At 42.6% G+C, this 22160-nt stretch overlaps 2 protein-coding genes across 2 annotated transcripts in view; one reads left to right on the top strand and one right to left on the bottom strand.

The window, feature by feature from the left end:
• Positions 1-5582, bottom strand: part of tbc1d19 (TBC1 domain family, member 19) — a 34973-nt gene extending 29391 nt beyond the window's left edge. The window contains exons 1-5 of the mRNA XM_012840174.3: positions 5378-5582; positions 5088-5160; positions 4906-4951; positions 551-626; positions 31-105 (exon numbers count right to left, since the gene is read on the bottom strand). Coding sequence (XP_012695628.1) covers positions 31-105; positions 551-626; positions 4906-4951; positions 5088-5160; positions 5378-5476 — 369 coding nt within the window. The 5' untranslated portion in view covers positions 5477-5582. The remainder of the gene's footprint in view (positions 1-30; positions 106-550; positions 627-4905; positions 4952-5087; positions 5161-5377) is intronic.
• A 3484-nt stretch (positions 5583-9066) lies between these two features.
• Positions 9067-15985, top strand: cckar (cholecystokinin A receptor). Its single transcript, XM_042710410.1, has 5 exons — positions 9067-9527; positions 10566-10817; positions 13432-13693; positions 14773-14900; positions 15224-15985. The coding sequence occupies exons 1-5, from the start codon at positions 9407-9409 to the stop codon at positions 15877-15879; spliced, it is 1419 nt and encodes a 472-aa protein (XP_042566344.1). The 5' UTR covers positions 9067-9406; the 3' UTR covers positions 15880-15985.
• Positions 15986-22160: the final 6175 nt, after the last annotated feature.

Genomic DNA, 22160 nt, shown 5'->3' with positions numbered 1-22160 from the left:
TGTGTATGAAAGGCAGTGGCCTGCTCTCACCTTGTGGGCCAGAGGAACCCCTAGTTCAGCGCACATACTATTCAGACTTTTCAGGATCCTTTTCTCCCAGCTGGCCTGGAAGGACCACACACACACACACACACACACACACACAGGCACACAGGCACACACACACACACACACACACACACACACAGGCACACACACACACACACACACACACACACACACACAGTGAATCTCTCAAAAATATACTTGATACTTGTGAAAGTGTCACATCACACAGCACTATTTCTATATCCAACAGAACTGACATGGAGATACTGGCAGCGTATCCAAGAGTCATGCATTATAGATGAAGACAGAAGATAACAGAAGATTGTTTGAGGAGTGTGAATGGGCAGGGAGATAAGAAATGAATGACTGCAGACGATAGAGACAGAAATGGAGAGAGAGAGAGAGAGAGCGAGCAAGTGAGGGGAAATGGGTAGAGAAAGCGATGAAGATGAAGATATGGAGAACGCCAGGAGAGAGATGATCACAGAGAGACAGGACCCACCTGGGCCTTGCGCATGTAAGCCAGTGGCTCTTTGGTGTGCTCAGGGGGGGCAGCAGGGTGTCCAGGGGGAGGCCTGCTGAAAAATACAAAAAGCCAAAACGTAAACACATACACGTACACGCACATACAACCCTTCCGCACACAAACACACATGTACGCACGCAGACGCACACACACACACACACATACGCACACGGGCGCACATACACACGTGCACACACACACACGCAAACACAACCATATACAGTGGGGAAAATAAGTATTTGAACCCCTGCCGATTTCGCAAGTTTGGCCACTTGCAAAGAAATTTGCGATCTATAATTGTAATGGTAGGTGTATTTTAACAGTGAGAAATAGAATATCAACAAACAAATCCAGAAAACTGCATTTTATAACATTTATGACTTTATTTGTATTTGATGCAGAAAATAAGTATTTGAACCCCCAAGCAAACAGCAAGAATTCTGGCTCCCAATGACCAGTTATGTGCCCAAGAAGCACACAGATTAGTCCTCATTAGGCCTAACAAGGTACACCTGATCTCAACTGGTGACGTGTATAAAAGAAACCTGTCCAAAGAATCATACTTCACACCTTCAACCTCACCACCATGGGCAAGACCAAAGAGTTGACCAAGGACGTCAGAGATAAGATTGTAGACCTGAACAAGGCTGGAATGGGTTACAAAACCATCGGCAAGCAGCTTGGTGAGAAGCAGACAACTATTGGTGCAATTATTCATAAATGGAAGCAACACCAAACAACTGTCCATCGCTCTAGGTCTGGGGCTCCATGCAAGATATCCCCTCGTTGTCACGATCTGAGCCAGATCCATGTTTTCTATGTCATGTGCCCCATGTCTTGTGTGCGCGCTCTCTCTCCCTCTCTCTCCCCGCTTCAGGTTTGCCATGCTTAACTCACTGACTCTTCCAGGTGCCTGGTCTAACACACCTGTGGCTAATTGGACCTCATCTCTTCCCTGTGCCTGGCCTAACACTCCTGTTGCTAATGAAGCCTCGTTTCTTCCCTGTGCCTGGTCACACACCTGTGTCTAATTGGATCTCATCAGTGCCTGTGTTAAACCGTGCTCTGAAGAACATTCAGTGCTGGATTATCTCTTCGCTTACCTGGACACCTCTCGCCACGTTTTTCCTATTGCATTTTTCCTGCCTGTCTGTTTTTGCCTGGATTCCTTTGGATTTTGGATTTAACCCTTTGTGGGTTTTATTGGACTGTTTAGGACTGTGCATCTAGCCCTGACCTGTCAGTTTTATGTTTCTGTCTTATGCTGCCTGCCATGCCTCGTTGAGATCCCCATGTTTTGTATCTTCTGAGCTTTGCTGTTTTTTCTGTTGGATCTCCTGCCTCTGTTTTTTGAAAGACATTCATACTGCTGAAAGGTTTATTAAAATACTCCTTTTGAAGATACTTTGTTGCCTGTGTCTGCCTTGGGTACCAAACCTGTTTTACAGCCGCCGTGACACTCGTGCGGTATCGGTTATCATCCGAAAGGTGCAGAATAACCCCAGAACTACACAGGGAGAGCTTGTGAATGATCTCAAGGCAGCTGGGACCAGTCACCAAGAAAACCATTGGCAACACACTACGCCGTAATGGTTTGAAGTGCTGCAGAACTCGCAAGGTCCCCCTGCTCAAGGAAGCACATGTACAGGGCCGTCTGAAGTTTGCCAATGAACACTTGAATGATTCTAAGGGAGATTGGGAGACAGGATGTGGTCAGATGAGACCAAAATCAAGCTCTTTGGCATTAACTCGACTTGCTGCGTTTGGAGGGGGAAGAATGCTGAATATGACACCATCCCCACCGTCAAGCATGGAGGTGGAAACATTATGCTTTGGGGCTGTTTCTCTGCCAAGGGTACAGGACGACTCCACTGCATCGAGGGGACTATGGATGGGGCCATGTAATGTGGAATATTGGGCTTGAACCTCATTCCCTCATTCCCTCCCATTGAAAACGCAACCTTAAGGATTTGGAGAGGATCTGCAAAGAAGAGTGGACCAAAATCCCTCCTGAGATGTGTGTAAACCTGGTGACCAACTACAAGAAAAGTCTGACGTCTGTGCTTGCCAACAAGGGTTATTCCACCAAGTACTAAGTCATGTTTTGCTAGGGGTTCAAATACTTATTTTCTGCATCAAATGCAAATTAAGTCATAAATGTTATAAAATGCAGTTTTCTAGATTTTTTTTGTTGATATTCTGTTTCTCACTGTTAAAATACACCTACCATTACAATTATAGATCACACATTTCTTTGCAAGTGGCCAAACTTGCGAAATCGGCAGGGGTTCAAATACTTATTTTCCCCACTGTATATACATCACACAATATATACACACATGTACGCACAGGCACACACACACAGGCACACACACAAACATGCACAGGCACACACACACACAGTGTCCTGAAATGACATGAGAGGCACCGGAACAGAAGAGTGATAGAGGAGAGAGAACAGTGAAGAGGGCAGTGAAGTATGAAATATGGCTTTCCTGCTGACAAATAACCCAGGGCTCTGCCAGTGTTCTTCCTGTCCACAATAACTCAGCCAGAGAAGGCCGTCTGCCCAGCCCAATCCAAACTGCCCAGGTGCCCAAATCGCCCAGAGAGTGACAACTCTAAATTGGAGGCGGTGTCCATCCATCTAGAGGTTCAACCTCATCCACTGATACACACATCAGTGGCATGGGTGTGGAAGATATTGAGAAGGGAAGGAATATTTCACTCACATGTATAGACACAAACAAGTGATGCCAGTTTCTTCTTTTAAAATTCTTTCAATTCTTTTACACTGAAAGAAATGATAATTCTATCTGTTATTGCAAAATTAAGCATGAAGGAATTCTTTTTATGTCATAATATAGCTTGTAGTGTCACTGAATTGTCATGACAATATGATATAATGGGATGTCTGGTGATTCCGACCCTTGATGGGTATTGATGTTCTATGCCACAATCTTAATCACTGACCTCATCTTAGGGTCAAGTGTACCATCCAGTCCTCACTCACACACACACACACACACACACACACACACACACACACACGACAAACCTAAACATATCAAACCCAAGAAGCCAGGTGCATGAGTCATGGCCCACAAAAGGAAGGAATAACTTTACTTTTATTTCATGTCGACCCCCGGTCCACTCAGACAAGGCCATTATTCACTTCCCCTCTCCGACAGCCGTTTGGCCTCCAAACTTAAACACAGTAAAAATTCGCACTTACAAGTACAAACTCTGCAACTCTGCAACGAGCCCTCAACCTATCAGGACAGTTTACTGCTTTTCACTGGCTCCAAGGCTTGATGCCCGTCCGAATCAACAAATCTCATTCTAAGTGGACATGGATGAAGAGAGGCATCTATATTTTGAGAGGAACGGGAATAGGGAGAGGCAAGACAACGCAGACCAAGCATTTGCAAATGCATCAAAAGATCCCTTCACGGTCAGGTGTTTACACAGACTGAGCTACTTGCTGTAGAACTCTGTACCAGTCCAGAATGCAGCAAATGCAGCACATGAAAGCATTACAATAATTCCTCTCCTAAATAATGTCCTTTCTTATGTAACGCTGCGATCGCCACTGTAAAGGCAGAGGCAGATCGAGTCCTATGTGACCTCTAGTAACCCTGCAGACAGAGATGAAGGGGGAGAGAGCAGTGCTTGTGCCATTATAGGCATAGGCCTGGTCTGTACTCGAGCCAATGCAAGACTTAATCACTTTATCTGCTGTCATTTCCAAACCATTGGTGGATGAACGGAAGATTCCTCTCCATAAAGCACAGTATAAACACATAAGACACAAACTAGAGGAAGGGTCTGTGTGTGTGTGTGTGTGTGTGTGTGTGTGTGTGTGTGTGTGTGTGTGTGTGTGTGTGTGTGTGTGTGTGTGACAGAGACAGAGACAGAGACAGAGACAGAGACAGAGACAGAGACAGAGAGAGAGAGAGAGAGTGACAAAGTATTGGATACTCTGAAACTCCCAGAATCACTGACTACAAATAGTGTTTGCCAATATTGAGTTCTATACATCCAGAAAAGCAACCATTATAGAGAATGTAAAGAATTATGACTTACAAATTTATGATTTAAGATATTTAAATTTACACCATCAACTATCCTCTTTGAAAACATAAAATGATTTGCATCTGAACATGAGAAATAGCTAATTTAGATTTAAATCTACTATAAGAAAGCAAATTATTATCTATATGTCTCTCATTACTCAATTTGAATATGAAAATAGAAAGACAAAATGTTTATATTCCATAAAAAAAAAAATTATAATTTAATACATGATGTATGTATTATTATAAACTTACATATGTAATTCTCTGCAAACTGCATTCTGAAGCTTCCTCTCCCAACCTGTAAGGAAAATTGTAATTATAAAACAGACTACCAGTACGTGGACCCGTCACCTTTAGACGACTGCAACACAGCAAATAACGGTAGACCGGACCAATATTACAGAGCACCACCAAATGACCGCAGTATTACATACCAGATACTTTCAAGAATTTCCGAACGTCATCTTTCAGTGATTCAAGTTTTATATCCGGTCTGTGCAAACATTCCTGCAGTGGAGAAATACATCTGTTGTAACCTCAGAGCAATTACATCTCATTGTAGCCTTCAGTAACATGAAAGCAGGACAGCTGTCAGAATGCTAGCATCAGCTGAAAACCGCATCCCAGATACCCCGCACTAGCTATGCAAGTTAGCCTGCGTGCTAGGCTAGCAAGCTAGTAGTGCGCCAACACACCGTGTTGCACACATTATTCAGCTACTCACTTTGGCCTGCCTTTCCAGCTGGGAATGCAAATGTGTTCCTTTAAAGCGCTGAACAATTTGGGCGATTGTAAACGACAGCTCCGTTCCTTCGTCCATCATTATTGATGTCTGATTCCATGTAAACAACTAATTTAGCTTGCACGCCTGGTATCTAGCTAGCTGACATCTGCAAATGCAGACCCTACAACCGTAACTAAGCAACTAAGGACCATGTATTTGGAGGAAACGAAGTCCGAGAAAATATTGGTTCCTACAGCAGAAGTTCACATTGCATGTTCACATATAGAATCCTGTCTTTTTCAGAATTCTACAGAATTTGAATCTACAGAATCTACAAGTCCACAGCTTGCAATATGTAGTTTAAAATGTATTTGAAGAGGTCTTGAAATGCAAAAAGGTTGGTCATCAAAGACCTTCTGATTTTTAAATCACAGGTTTTTATTTGGCCTATGTAATGTAGACCTACTGTAATGTTCATGTAGTTTAGAAGGCTCCTGTTATGATTTGGAGATTAAGATCTAAAGGAAAGTTGCTTTAGTTAAGTGATGTTTAATCCTCTCTAAGTGTCCTCAATATCAGATGACCATCATTTTACTGTGTTTCCAAATGCCCTGAGTGGACGTAGTTACTATGCACGCTGCTGTATTTTCTAAGTCCCCAATCTATCTCTCGCTGTTTTGTTTACATTTTTTTTTATTATGAAACTAAAATATTGTCTTGGGGACTGATCAAAGCTATGATTATTAAATATAGTTCAGTTTGACCTGAATAGACCAGAACGCGGTCAAAAATGAATAAAAACCCTCAAAGCTTTGAAATGTGAATAGTCTGGAACTGGGAAGGGAAATTGGTGAGTGGGCGGGGAAGCCGGAGCACTGTTCCTGAAAGAGGGTGGTGCATCAGACAATGTCTGAATCTCTTTCTGCTGCGTCTGAATTTTGAGAAGATTTGATCAAGTGAGAAGGATGATCAAAACTCTGGTTGCTGGTTGTGCAGAAGCATATTGGTATACTGGTGAAAAACTGCAACTGTACAGAGAAACACCAGTGTTAAAAGACAGTGTGATTTATGGTGTTCTGAATTAATTAATAATAATGAATTAATTCATATTTTTTACAGTTACAGCTATACAGAGGAGAAGATGTTCCTTGTGCTATTGTGAATTTGAAATGACATGAATTATTTGATTGAGAGGAAAGTATAAAATAAGACACACATGGGCTACAAAAGGTTGTCGGCTATTAAGAGACAAGGCCGGCAGCAAGAGGGCTGAATAAAAGAGAATCAATGTGACAGAACACACAGAGAAGATGAGGAGGGATTCACAATGTAGATATACTCCCATAATGTCCTGATAACCACGTGCAACCTCTCTATGACATAAGTATAGTGATCTCAAGACCATCACTTAACATCTCTAGACTTCTAGGCATTATATTTTATATTCTGTGACTTTTTAAATCCTTTTGTAGAGGTTACAGCTTTTTTAGAGTGCTAGCTTTTTCAGTTCAAGTGAATTCCCTCCAACCAACAGAAATCTACTTTTACCATCCCCAAACCACCATGAAACAACATTACATGTGTCAGTACATGATGCAAATCACTGGATTTCTATTATGGACTGCAACAAAATACCAACTAACTTACCTTTATTTACCAACTAAAAGGGATATTACATTGCTAATCCGATACAAACCAATATCTGTAAACAAGAGATCCAGTGTTGCAATTCAGTCCTGCAAAAAATATCCTCTCTCTTTGTTTTGGGAGCAAAATGAGATTAAGGATTTTTGTTGGGTTACCGGACATCATATTTCACTATTTAAGGATTTGTCTAAGTATTCAGAGGTCATGTTGGCTTTTGTTAATCCCCATGTCCTCATCACTTATTACTTTGGCCCTATAATTTGAACGACAATCACCTTACCAAGACTGGTGCAACTTCATCTATCTATACTGAGCAACTGAAATGAAGCAAATATCATTGAGTAATTTGTCCCCCCTGAACTTGCATATTTCTCCTGTTTTGTTGTCCAGAAACTGTTCACATTCCCATGGTAACAGCCCTGTTGTCTATGACTATCCAACTAGCTCAGATGAAAAGGTGGAGTCATTCGACTACTGAATGATATAGTGATGCTCGCCGAAATGAAATGCATCTTTCTGTTTCAGTGTGTGTCAGAACACACAGAGAAGATGAGGAGGGATTCACAATGTAGATATACTCCCATAATGTCCTGATAACCACGTGCAACCTCTCTATGACATAAGTATAGTGATCTCAAGACCATCACTTAACATCTCTAGACTTCTAGGCATTATATTTTATATTCTGTGACTTTTTAAATCCTTTTGTAGAGGTTACAGCTTTTTGAGTGTTAGCTTTTTCAGTTCAAGTGAATTCCCTCCAACCAACAGAAATCTACTTTTACCATCCCCAAACCACCATGAAACAACATTACATGTGTCAGTACATGATGCAAATCACTGGATTTCTATTATGGACTGCAACAAAATACCAACTAACTTACCTTTATTTACCAACTAAAAGGGATATTACATTGCTAATCCGATACAAACCAATATCTGTAAACAAGAGATCCAGTGTTGCAATTCAGTCCTGCAAAAAATATCCTCTCTCTTTGTTTTGGGAGCAAAATGAGATTAAGGATTTTCGTTGGGTTACCGGACATCATATTTCACTATTTAAGGATTTGTCTAAGTATTCAGAGGTCATGTTGGCTTTTGTTAATCCCCATGTCCTCATCACTTATTACTTTGGCCCTATAATTTGAACGACAATCACCTTACCAAGACTGGTGCAACTTCATCTATCTATACTGAGCAACTGAAATGAAGCAAATATCATTGAGTAATTTGTCCCCCCTGAACTTGCATATTTCTCCTGTTTTGTTGTCCAGAAACTGTTCACATTCCCATGGTAACAGCCCTGTTGTCTATGACTATCCAACTAGCTCAGATGAAAAGGTGGAGTCATTCGACTACTGAATGATATAGTGATGCTCGCCGAAATGAAATGCATCTTTCTGTTTCAGTGTGTGTGTGTGTGTGTGTGTGTGTGTGTGTGTGTGTGTGTGGAGAGAGAGGGCTTAGCTACATATGATCTGACATTTCTCAAGCACTCGTCTCCATACCCAATGGATTAGAAAAGACTAGAATTATTTATACTGAGTTTTACAGCATGTGAAATATGGGCTGTTGTCGTTTCTTAGGGGAGAAATAAGACGTATTAATTCTGCATTGCAAAATGACCTCAGTAGGTTCATGAGAGCTACTCAACATCCTAATTCTCTTTTACTTCTGGCATGGAAAAAATACAAAAACTTTAATGATTGTTTTACCTGCCCTACATCAATTCGAGTTATAAAGGATTCAAATGTTTGACAGTGGTGAGGCTCTTTAAAGTTAGGTCATGAGATTACTTTTTGAACTTTAAGTAATTATTAGGCTATAATTGCATACATATTTGGACATTGATCAGTCCTTCAATGTTGTTTGGTCAATTTGTAACCTAATCCGGTTATCTCTTGTCAAGTGATAGCTTTATTGCAGTATATTGACTGCATGACTGTAAACCACGCATAGATAGATGGATAGGCGGGATTAAGTTTGAAGACGGCAAAATCCGAACCACCCATGCGCTCTCGTGCGCTCAGAAACCTCTAGCCCTCCAGCCGGTGCGCAGCGCGCGCAGTTGATCAACCGAGATCACAGGCATGAAGTCGTGATGCAAGGTATATTTCATACGCTTTGGCTATCAGTTTCATTGTTTAAATTAACTGTGGTGGACTCTATTACGGCCACGTATGACGCTAATTGGTTTAAAACTCGTCGTCCATTCTTTTAATGTTCTGAGGACGATTTGATTTTGGAGCGACAATTATAGTGTTTGGTTACTGGAGTCCGAGGCATGATGCCATAAGCATCAACACGCCTGTTATATGTACACTTGGAAATGAAATTTCGCCTTGACCTTTTTGTGAATACGAGGACAAAACAAACACGACAATGGAGACGTTTACCATCCCTGATATGCTCCTAAATACCACCGATATTTATAAAATATTATGTGGACTTGGAATTCGGAACGTCTCAGAATGTGAATCAGAAGCCCCTCCGGAACCAAAAGGTAAAGTTTATACACTACCCAAATACAAATGCTAAAGTACGTTTCAATATCGCTCTGACTGAACATATTAGTTCTTACTCATCATAAACTAACTTAATGTGGCAAACTCCTTTATTAGATGCTAATTCTATTTAATAAGACAAACAAAGAACCTAACTTTTGAAACCGGATGGCTACGTGATGACCGTATTTTATCCATATTGGCAAACTGTACATACCGTATACATTCCTCCCTTGTTTGCCGTTGCAGTGGCCCAAAGGGGAGGCTTATCTACGGTTCACTAGTTGCGATACGCATGGGTCCACTTTTTGCACAGCGGGGGAACCTCAACCCTCACCAGCAGATGGGCTGCCCGGGGAGCGAATATTAATAGATTCTATTAGACTTTGTTCAGACGTTTGTGCACAGCCATAGTTTGTTACTGTAATTAAAACATCTTGAATAACCTAAGCCCATGCTGCCTCTAGCAAAGAAAATGTCCCTGGGGGAAATAAATAATGTGAGATTGTGCCTTCACGAAATTAGTATTGATATTATTGTTGTTGTTGATAAAGATGTTGTTGTTGTTGTTATTATGATTATTGTTACATGTCAAACAACCAGGGTTGGGAGGGTTACTTTACAAATGTATTCTGATACAGTTACTGATTACCTGATTACATTTTTTCACGCCAACGTGTTTCTGCATGTTGAGTGGTGAACCTTAAACCCGTCGTGCAAGAAAGTTAAGTTACTCGCACCACAATGTAACCTTAGAAAAGAAAATGAGTATTAAGAATTAAACCCGCACACTGCTCAATGTTTTTTAAAGAAAAATCTACTTGTCATTATGCAAATGTAGCCTACAGACCTACAATGAAAGTGCACAACACCACAATTTACTAAGCATAGGCTGATAAAAAATAAATAAAAATCAGCTTCTTTTACAAGAAAGAAAACACGTTCTTTTTTGGGTTGAAATGGTGTCCAGTCCCCCACTGGTCTAGTCTCACACTCGTCTTCTTCTTGTTTTGGCTTGCTTTCCCCGCGTCCCTCAGACATGAATCAGGCAGTGCGGATCGTCCTCTATAGCATCATCTTCCTCCTCAGCATCTTCGGCAACAGCCTTATCATTGCCGTGCTGGTGAGGAACCGGCGGATGCGCACCGTCACCAATCTCTTCCTGCTGTCGTTGGCCGTGAGCGACCTGATGCTCTGCCTCTTCTGCATGCCTTTCACCCTCGTCCCCAACCTCATGAAGGATTTCGTTTTTGGCAGTGGCATCTGCAAGGGGGCCATGTACTTCATGGGTGAGTCTCAATAAAAGGGTCTGGGTCACTGTCACTGACGGCAGATACCCATTGTTACAGACCTGAGATCAGTATTCATGCTATAATGTGCACACTGTGGTGTTGGCGAAGGGTCTTTTAATAGGATTTTCATTTGGGAGTTCCAGTGTGAGTGTATCAAATCTCGAATAAGTATGTCGGCCCATGCCCCTGTACTGTGTCTTATGTCAGTCACAGCTGAAGAAGTGGAGTGTTTTGAGGGGGGTGGAGGCAGGTGACAGTTGCGGAGACCCTTTTCAGTATCCGGGCCAGACCAACTAAACAGAAAATATGGTGAAATGACTACTGAGCTACTGAAGTCAGTATCGAGGACATCTTAGCACTAAATCTGCACTGGGAGGAAGTGTCCTTAAGGGATTTCCCATGCCTTAAAGCGAACTGAAGTTCTTGCCATGTCCCTGTTGAGTATATCATGACTAAGATGTGGGATTTCTTCCTAATTATAAACACCCTAAGGTTTCAATATTGTGAAATTGCCCAGTTTGGTTGCACTGTCTGTCTCTTGGATTCCAGTCAACAGTCCAGTCTGCTAATCTGTTATGTAAAATAGACGCTTAGGGATGGGTAAGGCAAAAGAAAAACAATGCCTGTAGCTTTTAATCCTGCATCAGCCACTCAAATAGCATGTTTATGACAAATGAGAAATTGCCTGGAAAATCCTCTGGACCCTTTTTTAATTGGGGGGGGGGGGGGGTTGTGTAGCCTCAGCTCTGGCATTGGCCAAGTGCTGTTAGGCAACTGGTGTTAAACGGGGCTGGGACACACACACCAAATAAAGTCATGGCAGTCTGTGGCTCTGTGCGCTGCTTGGGGAGCCTGCGGAGCATCGCTTCGGCCTGAGCGTGATTTATGGAGACATTTACAGCGCGCGCACTCCTCACAGGACGCCACTTCAGAGTTGTCTTTGTGGCCCCTAGTATCAGTTTCACACAGATGTGTGGCCACAGGTCCGTGTTGTTGTCCTGTGGACGTTTGCGCGTGCACACACACACACACACACACACACACACACACACACACACACACACACACACACACACTCACACACACACACACACACACTCACACACACACACACACACTCACACACACACACACATACTGACACACACACACACACCATTATCCTCCTTGTGAATCTTTTCAGAACAAAACTCATTCAAAATAATCAGCCCTCCATCTTCAACAAATGCCACCTAAATTTAACGCAAGATAGTCGGAGGCCTTTGAGGCAGGTGGATAATGTCTGAGGTAGTTGGACAGCGAGACAACAGCATCGCTCTTGTGAGGCCTCTGTGTCCAAACCTGTCCCGGTGGTTTAATGTGTTTATGTGGCTCCCTGAGACCTAGGATAATGCAGATGGATTTACAGGGGCCCATTGAAATGACTCTCAGAGTTTGTTAACATTTATCGGTAACAGATAGTGGTTGTTGATTGTGGAGAAGTGCCGGGCCGTAGCTCTGTCTCCGAACACCTGTAAAGAACAAAGTTGACGTGCCGTTAAAATGCCTGTGGCATTAACTCACTCACTTCCATGCAGTTCTTTCAGGTAGTGCTGGTTTTCTATGTGATTTCATTAGATAAGGGAATTCCTGAGTGGTTTTCTCTGTATTACTATCCTCTTTTATTTTCACAGATCACAGATAAAAAAAAAAAAGATTGAATCTCCACTGCACTTGTGTAATGACAGAATTCAGGACGCTGTGCATAATTCATGGGGAGGCACCTTTCTTAGTTTCTGCGTACTGGGCTACTGTGCACTGTGTACTCAGGGACCATGGGCTCATTCTGTCAGTCATGGTTGCTTGATCCCGAGCTGTGTGAGATAGATTCAGAAAGTTTCAGTTTGACCCAAGTTTTGTAGTCTGGTTTTGCTAGTTATCTCAGATCTGAACCATCTAGAATGCATGAGTGCACCAAGGTGAAGCAGAGACAACTTGGATAGTATGTTGTGGTATGTTCCAAGACCTACAGTCCCAAAGCTAGATGTAAATGGAATTATATATCGTATAGTATAGTTTAGTATAGTATAGTATAGTATAGTATAGAGTTTTATTTGAACGGTAGTGGGAACGATTTGAGAGTTTAGTGCATTTTAATCTCTCTGAACCAATTTACAGTGACATGGCGGCTGAGCTCAAAGTATGGCTCCGAGCCAAAAGGTGGAACTTGGAGGAGAGTGGTGCTTTTGTCAAGTTGTGGCTGAATTTTGAGAAGATAGAGCCACCCCTTTCAGCATTAGCATCTGTCATCACACAGTGCCGTTCAACCCTGGAACTGTGACAAAAACTGTGACAAAACCACAGTCACTGAACTGATTCCATCGGACAATTCACAGGTTAAATAGAAACAACATGGACATTTTTCCTTTAACAAATTCAGAAGCTGCTCCAGTGTCCTTGACCTGGTCACATGATTACCTGGTTGCTATCCTGCATAGTATGACTGTATGTACTGTGACCAAACTATATGTAATTTCACCTGACAGCTGCAACAGGATATTTTTTTTAACACGTTTCCTATGTACACAACACCCCCCCCCATCCCTTGCCCCTCACCCTCCACACCCCCCAGGCATCTCGGTGAGCGTGTCGACCTTTAACCTGGTGGCCATCTCCCTGGAGCGCTACAGTGCCATCTGCAACCCCCTCACCTCCCGCTCCTGGCAGACCAAGTCGCACGCTGCCAAGGTGATCAGCGCCACCTGGGTGCTGTCCCTCCTCCTCATGCTGCCCTACCCCATCTCCAGCACGCTGGTGCCCTTCACCCGCATGAACAACAGCACCGGCAACATGTGCCGCCTCACGTGGCACAGCGACGCCATCCAGCAGTCCTGGTGAGAAAGAGGGGAAAGGGAGGAAGGGTTGTGTGAGGGTGCTGTAGGCTCTTCAGGGGACATGTGGAAGCCATTGTTGTCCACAGCAGGAACTAGTAGATCTGTAGGGAAATAGTAAGACTGATTGGGTGGTGAGTCCCACTTTGTCCAATTTGAATGCGCTTTTACTGGTTTACTCACGTGGATTTGAGTATCCAAGTATTGAAGTATTTCTCAGATTTGGCCAGTCTTCAAAGTAAGAGGCTTACGCAATGCAAAGATGCCTTTTTTTTGGTCATAATCTATGGAGTCTATGATATGGTGATTTTCTTTTTCCCCTGTCAAGGCAGTAAGGTGGGATGAGGGTCAAATTGTCAAATTGTTTCTTTCCCTGCATTAAAGCACAGCTAGAACAGGCAGGCTTCACAGCGTCAGCACATGAGTTCATCAGTACATGTCAATTAGCATAAACTGAAGAATACATTTGGGAAGTCTCAAAAACAAACATTTTGCAAAATGTCTGGCTTTTTCCCAGAAATGGGACTCTGAAATAGAAGGCCAGTTGGCCAAAACAAACACAGGCATTTGGAGCTCTCTTTGGTCAGAGCCCAAAAACTGATTCATGTTTACTTGTGGAAGACTGCGGTATATGAGAACGATGAATTATGTATTCAGTGATCCTATGTAATACTGTGCGTGTATGATGTCTGGTGCACAGTGTTTAATGTCTTAGTTTTTTAATTTCAGTTTGCATTTTGGGGGACGTGTGATGATTGTTTATTGATTGCCCACAGATGGAAGGGGGATGATTGAGGACGGTCATCAAGCCATAGTTTAACACTTTACATTAACAGTTAATTTGCTGAAACATTTATATATAATATGGGGAATGCAGTCATGTAGATGACAGTCAAAAGTGTGGTTATAAGAATTGAGATGTATGTTATTCATCACCAGCCCTTTTGAAGTCTTTTTCACTTCACATCAGAAGTGAAAAACTATTTTAAATATACCTATAGAACTGTTTCTGATTCAAATTCTATAGGTAAACATTTCACAACATTTAGGTTTGGACTGCTCACGTGTTTGGATGTTTCCAGGTATGTGTTTCTGCTGCTGGTTCTCTTCCTGATCCCGGGGATCGTGATGATGTTAGCCTATGGCCTCATCTCTCTGGAGCTCTACAGAGGAATGAAGTTTGAGATGGACAACAGGAAGGCAACCAGAGGTAGGGATTAAACCACCGCTTTCTTTCCAGTGACCAGCACCATCATATAATTATTATATATAACTGTGATATAAAGCTTTTCTTCTCTCGTTTTGAAAGCACAATTATTGTTCAATGTGAGTCTCCTATTCAAATAGATCCACTTGTTTACCAACCACATTTTTGTGTGGAAAATGATTGCATTTCCTTGTAAAAACATAATGAACCTAACTTACACATAATGGATCCAAAACTTAAACTGGGTAATGAATATGATTAATAATGGTTCACGATCCTCCAGTATCCTCACCTGTGGTACTCTTCTCTTGGCTTTGGTCCTTCAGACAGGCAGAGCAGCACCAGCAGCCTGAAGCCCGGCGATAGCGACGGCTGCTACTTCCAGCCCTCCAAGAAGCGTCGCTCCGACGCAGCCCACCATCAGTCGGCGGCGCTGGTGATCTCCGGCACCTCCGGCGGCAAAGCCAAAGTGAGCCGCGTGTGCAGCAGCAACCCCACAGCCAACCTGCTGGCCAAGAAGCGTGTGATCCGCATGCTCCTGGTCATCGTCGTGCTCTTCTTCCTCTGCTGGATGCCCATCTTCACCGTGAACGCGTGGCGCGCCTTCGACCGGCGCTCGGCCGACCGCCTGCTCTCGGGCGCCCCCATCTCCTTCATCCACTTGCTGTCCTACACCTCCGCCTGTGTCAACCCCATCATCTACTGCTTCATGAACAAGCGCTTCCGCCAGGGATTCCTGGCCACCTTCAGCTGCTGTGGCGCAGGTGGTGGAGGAGGAGGCGGAGGAGGAGGAGGCACGGGGGGGGTGGGAGACCGCAGCGGGAGCCGACGGAGCGACCTGACCATGACGGGTGTGGGAGGAGGAGGAGGGGGTGGAGGAGGGGCAGGGGCGGCGAATGACAACGGCCACACGCAGTCAAGCGGAGGGGGCTCGCTGACGCGCTTCACCTACAGCAGCATTCGCGGCTCCGCTCAGGCCTAAGCCTGTCAGACTGCAGACCACCTTTTAGCAACGCCCCCAGCGCACACACACACACACACACACACACACACACACACACACACACACACACACAGACACAGACACACAGACACAGACACACAGACACACACACACACACACACACTCCTCTCGTATCCCTCTATCCCTTTTCTTTCACCTGCCCTCATTGCACACATACAAACCAAACACACACACACACACACAAGTCAGCGTTCTTACTGGGGTTTTCTCTGTTCTCTGCTTGCTGGTGGCAGCTCCGCCATCCCCCCTCTTCCAGCGGACTTATCTCCCTCCCCCAAACAGGCCGATTTGTGGGGATCTGGCTGTGGATGCTGTTCTTACAGCGCTTAAGGCTCGGCTTGCCATGACTCATTGACCACAGGGCAAGGACTCAGGAAGCCAGACACTAATGCCGCCTGACACTGACTCTGGAGCTGTAAATACAGAATCCTGTGTTGGCAGACTACAGGCAGGACAGATAGTGAGTTATTGCCCCTGTTGGGGGCATGTGGAGACATTTAAATTCATGAATTAATGCCAATGGGTGGGGGTAGGTTGGGGCAACAGCAGCACTAATGAGTGTGGATTCATTGAAGTCCCGTCCACCTCTCTCTGTTCCCTCTGCAGCCACTGTGCACACATGGAGGCTAGGCTACAGGAGGTGCACACACCGAGTACAAGACTCTTGTGCACTTTTTTTTTGGCCACCTCAAGACCCTCCAGCTAGCTGCCATACCAGCGCTGCCACAGAGCCAGTGAAGGCACTTCACCGTTGGGCTCTGACGCTGTCCAGATGTCCCGCTGAAAGTGCAGAGCTAGCGCTTTCAAATCCTTTTAAGATCTCCAGTGAGTGCCGAGGCGTCGGGCAGACATACAGACAGACACCCCTGTGCAGCCATACCGAATAGCTGAGGCCACAGCGCATTTAATACTTTCCCCTCGCCACGTTCCTTTGTAGCACTTTAAAAGCCATTCCGAAGCCAGTAATTATGTAACGCAGCGGTGTACATCACTTCACTTCTCCGCATATTGGGGACATACAATTTGTGGCTGTTACCGAGGGGACCTGACAAAACCTGACAAGAGATCTCTAGGCTCTTTATAGAGTTCTCTTCTTGGTATTGTTACAGTATGCCATTGCACTTTGCTCAGAAATGGCAGTCCAAGTGCTCTTCAGTATTGGTTGATCAGATTTATGTTTTATTTTAATTGTTTTGGCACAATATAAATAAAATTGAAATGAAATGTTTTAGTGCAGCCACTGAAGGGAACCTAGATCTAGGAGCCTGAAAGGGATCAGAGTCTCAGTGGCACCAAATCTGGGCAAAATCCATTTCACTGTAAGCCTCTACAGTTTGGGAGTGAAGTCATCCAGCTTAGTCAATAAAAAATAACTTTTTGGACATGAATCACCTCAGACATTGCCCCATTCCACAACCTAGCACCCTTGTATACTTCAAGTGCTCTTTAACCTTTGTGACATTAAGAAGCGTGGATGACAGGCTGTGCAATTGTAGATCCATTCCTTCATCCTGCTGGCCTGCTGAACACTCCCAGCTTGGTTGCCCACCTCTCGAGTTCATCACAGGAAAGTGATCCCTTAAGGATACACCTCATGTTCCCTAACTTTGTACTTTGCGTGCAGTTAGCGCTGTTGCTGTCGCTGTCGGCTGGTGTCCTTGACCTGTTCACCGTTTTGCTCCTGTGAGTGTCCCGGCCTGTACTTTGTATCACCGCCTGCCGTTATCTTCACTTGGGAACTTCAACACCTGTCACCATGGACTTTCAAAGAACTCTGACTTCTGGCTGAATCTTGCTGGTTACACCTGGCTTTGTTTGGTTTTGGTCTGAAAGGGTCTGGGCAGCCTGTACCATGTAGCATTTAAATCCATGTTCTTATTTGTTGTAACCTAAACTAAGCAGTGAAGCGAGAGCATTTCGTGTAATTGGCTTTTGATTTTCTATTTGATAAAAGAATGTAATAACGGTTTACTTTAGGCCCATAATCACTGATGCCTTGGATGTGCATTTTTTTAACATTGTAATGCTGTTGTAGTTGCATATTGTTCTATATAATCACATTATTTGATTGGGATGCTAAATGCTCAATGTCCATTAGGTGTTGTCTGGCATTGGAAAACTGTTACAGCAGCAGCTTCACCAACATATTGTGTGTTTGATAATGTCATTGTGAGAGGGTCCATGTTAAAATACAACTATATTACAAACAATGCCAAAAATGGTCAAGGTCAGCTTTAAATAGAAATAGAAATTTTCAAAGTTGACAAATATGTGAATTTGTCATGTTGGAAATGTGAATTTGAATTGCACATGTCGGAAATAAACACAAACAGTGTCTCTGTATCAGAAGCCAAGTTTTACATATGAATGAAGCAAACTTCAGATGCCAGAATTGTATGCCAAAATTGTATTTATAAATATGCAGAAATGAAGCAAGTGATGCAATTACAGGATAAAAACAGGGGCTCCATAGCGCTTGTAGCCCTAGCTTTTGTTTACCTACTCAAGGAGGACGTAAAAGCATTTCAAGTAATTTTGAATAGCATTTTCCATTCATATTGAAGGGACCAGCATAGGTCATAAGAATATGCCATAGTCAATAAGTCAATGATATTATACCTAGTTCTAATTGTTACTGACCAGGCACAAATGGTCGGCCGCCATTCTTCAAGAATAAACCTGAATCCTGACTGATCAAACCTAAGACTGAATCTTCAATATATGGTATAAAACTAGTTACCATCAGATGGAGGTCCTCACCAAAAGATACGCTCTTGTATTTGCTGATTCGAGTTTGCTGTAAGATGCCTTTTCACCCCGGTTTGACACAACACTTTGGTAAGTATTCGAGTTCGCTGTAAGATGTCTCTTCACCCCGGGTTGACACAACACTTTGGTAAGTACACTTACCTAATTTTGGGAAATATAGGAAGTAGAGTCCTGTCTAAGAACAGAAATCTTATGTTATTTTACTTTTATTTTTATTGTGATGTCTTAGAAGTTGACAAACACGGTGCTTGTCTTAGAAGTTGACACATCGAAGTTTTTGGGTATTGGTCCGAGGCAGTCTGAGCTGTGCTTGTGATATACTCTATTGTTTTACTTACCGCTCAGATATTTAATCCCAAGAGAATTGAAGTGTTTGTGGTCATAACGGGTGTGTTTGAAAAGATCTTCAGCATCTTTAAGTTTACCTAATCTTGGGAAAATGTAGGCCATAGATTTTAGTCATTTCCAACAGGCAACCCCCTGTGTGGAGATAGACAAATTCGAGCTTCCTTGAAGCTCCATATTCGAGTGTTCTGCCAGAAATTGGAGTAATTCTCCCCTGTTCTGAAAGACACTCCACGGACTTACTAAAAGTTCCATTCAGGCTCTAAAAAAGTCTTCACGGGCATCTGGTGCAACACAGTCTGAGCTGGGGTTGTACATTTGTTCCACAAATCTAGTTTTGCCGCTATTATTCCCAAGAGAATAGAAGTGTTTTGTGGTCATAACGGGTGTTTGGAAAAAGGATCTACAGTGGTTTATTTTAATATTTGAATTTAGAAATTGTTCTAAGTCAATTTGTAAATTATTTACATTAGATTGTGGAGATTCAGTTCTTGGATTTGACCAGTCATGATTCAAGACATAAGATTCTTTTAAGTCCAGATTTCACAATGCTTTTGATAAAGTCAGATGTTAGACTGCTAAATGTTAAACTGTGTCTGTTCACACAATAGTTAGACAGCTCTCACGCATACCACTTAATTCACACTTCAGGCACAGCCGCACCTGTGACCTTGATGGCCCATTAAGCTGAAGTGAACCACACTAAAGCCACATAGCAAGACAAACTTTAAGCATTTGTTTTGCATACACATTGATTTTCTTAATTCATGCTAAAATCATTGTATGAAGTGTTACAATTATGAATAATTGTAAGCGTATTTTTAACGGAACAAAGTCTTCATCCTTAGTGTATGGGTTTAAGGTACATGGAAAATAAGATGTTTTTTTTTTTTTTCCGGAAACCGTACGTGATCTCACAGCAGCAGACGACTGCTGTTAGATCAAAAGGGGGAGGTGTTGAGCTTCAGAGAGAATTGACCTTAATAAGATGATAACTGCAAAATGTGTTTTTTCTCAAAACAGGTTTAGCTGCTGAATTTCTGACTTCATCAAATGATCCAGGAGCACTGAATTAATTAAGGACTGCCTTAAATGGTTTGGCATTCAAGTGCCATTGGAATCTGGATAAAAATTGATTTTATGAGATAATTTTGTAACTAACTAACTAACTGTAACTCTGTAAACAGATTGATTGAACACAGAGTGTCAAGACACACACACCTTCAACCATCATAGACGATCAACTCCATGGGACCACGGAAAAATCGGGAACGATTACCATCACCATCAAAGACACTCACACATTCTGGAGTCACACACACGAACACACACACACAGAGACACACACTTAACCGTATTACCGTCAACCCACATTACAGTAAAGTAATGCTCTATGTCATGTACCCCTCAGTAACCAGAAAGGAAATGTTTTAAGATGTTGTGACACTATAATGTATCTCCCATAATCCGTTATCTTCTGTACTATTGTTTAATCCTAACATTTCATTTTAGCTTAGTTTACCTTAGAGTTAACATGTGTAATTGGGTTTGTTCTGTGTTCTCACCGCTTGTAAACTGCATTTTCCGAATGGGTACCATGTACATATATGTATTACTTCTGTTATATTTCTCTGCTCTCACGGCTAAAATAGGATGGTTATGTTGATATAACATCGGGAAGGAATTTGTCCCTAAATCAGAGGTCCACACAATTGGCGAAAAAGCGTGGGGCACTCTGTAACATGGGTTTCGCCTTCCCTCGTGAGAGAATGCCACATTCATGAGACAGACTGAACAAAGCCACTCACTCAAGAAAAAGAAAATAGTTAAATGATCTGATGTTTAAGACATACAGTCTTAAAAAGGGGGAATGAAGGGACCAGCATAGGTCATAAGAATATGCCATAGTCAATAAGTCAATGATATTATACCTAGTTCTAATTGTTACTTTTATTTGGACTTAACTAGCATGTAAACAGTTCCAGGGTGAATATACTTGATTTTGACCAGGGGAGTGAGGTGCGACATTGGTCTCACCTCCCCCCCAGGTCGAGACAAAGAACCCTGCATGCATGGCCCATTTGAATAGACGTAACACCCCTTAATGTCAGTGTATTTAACAGACTGTTCCCCAAGGAACAAGTCAGATATACTGAGGTGAAGTTCTGTGAGGGAGGATGGATCTGAAAGTCTCTGTCTCACAAATGGTCGGCCGCCATTCTTCAAGAATAAACCTGAATCCTGACTGATCAAACCTAAGACTGAATCTTCAATATATGGTATAAAACTAGTTACCATCAATATGTGACATGTTAGTGTTTATGTTATTGTCCAAATTTGTAATTATACGGATATTCAGAACATTATGTGACATGTTGGTGTTTACATTATGTTTAAAGCCTAAAAATGTTGCAATTATGCCAGACATACAGAGTCAACACTGAAAGTGAAAAACAAATAATCTGTGAATGTTCCTCAAAAGAATAAAAGTTTCATTCAGTTTAAGATTTCCATGTCTTTTTCTTAATCCTAGAAATTTGGCAAACCATTTTCAGGTTTCAGAACTGTAGACAATTTAGGTGTAATATCTCTTACGTGAACACCATTCAAATCAGCAGAATGAGGGACTGAATTCATATTTATATTTCAAATATTTTAAAACCTGATTAACACAATATTTTTTTTATTTACCCGTAACATGGAAGAAGTTGTATTTTTTGGGAGCCCATATTTAGTTGTCTATTTGAGTTAATCGCACTGCTAATGTTTCAGTTGATGGACACATCCTGATCTTGTGTTGTATGCATTAGTGTTATTCCTCAGGGCTGGTTCTTATATTCCCTTGGCTATGTCAACTTAAGTACAAAATAACTCATTTTACACCACTCTCCCCTACACCAACCTCCTGTGCCTCTCACTTTCTCTGTTGAACACACACACACACACACACACACACACACACACAGACACACAGACACACACACAGAAAATGTCACAGCCAACCCTTAGTCCCTGTGGCGCGTATGTTTGTATTTCTCCTCTCTCGACTGTCAGGCGCAATAAACGCGCATGTGTGTCAGCAAGGAAAATGGCCGGCTTCAGCAACACAAAGGGATTAGACAAAG

The sequence above is a fragment of the Clupea harengus genome, chromosome 18 (assembly GCF_900700415.2).
Source record: "Clupea harengus chromosome 18, Ch_v2.0.2, whole genome shotgun sequence".
NCBI classification, from domain to species: Eukaryota; Metazoa; Chordata; class Actinopteri; order Clupeiformes; family Clupeidae; genus Clupea; species Clupea harengus.
The sequence above is the reverse complement of the archived record's forward strand: the minus strand, read 5'-3'. Positions and strand labels throughout refer to the sequence as shown.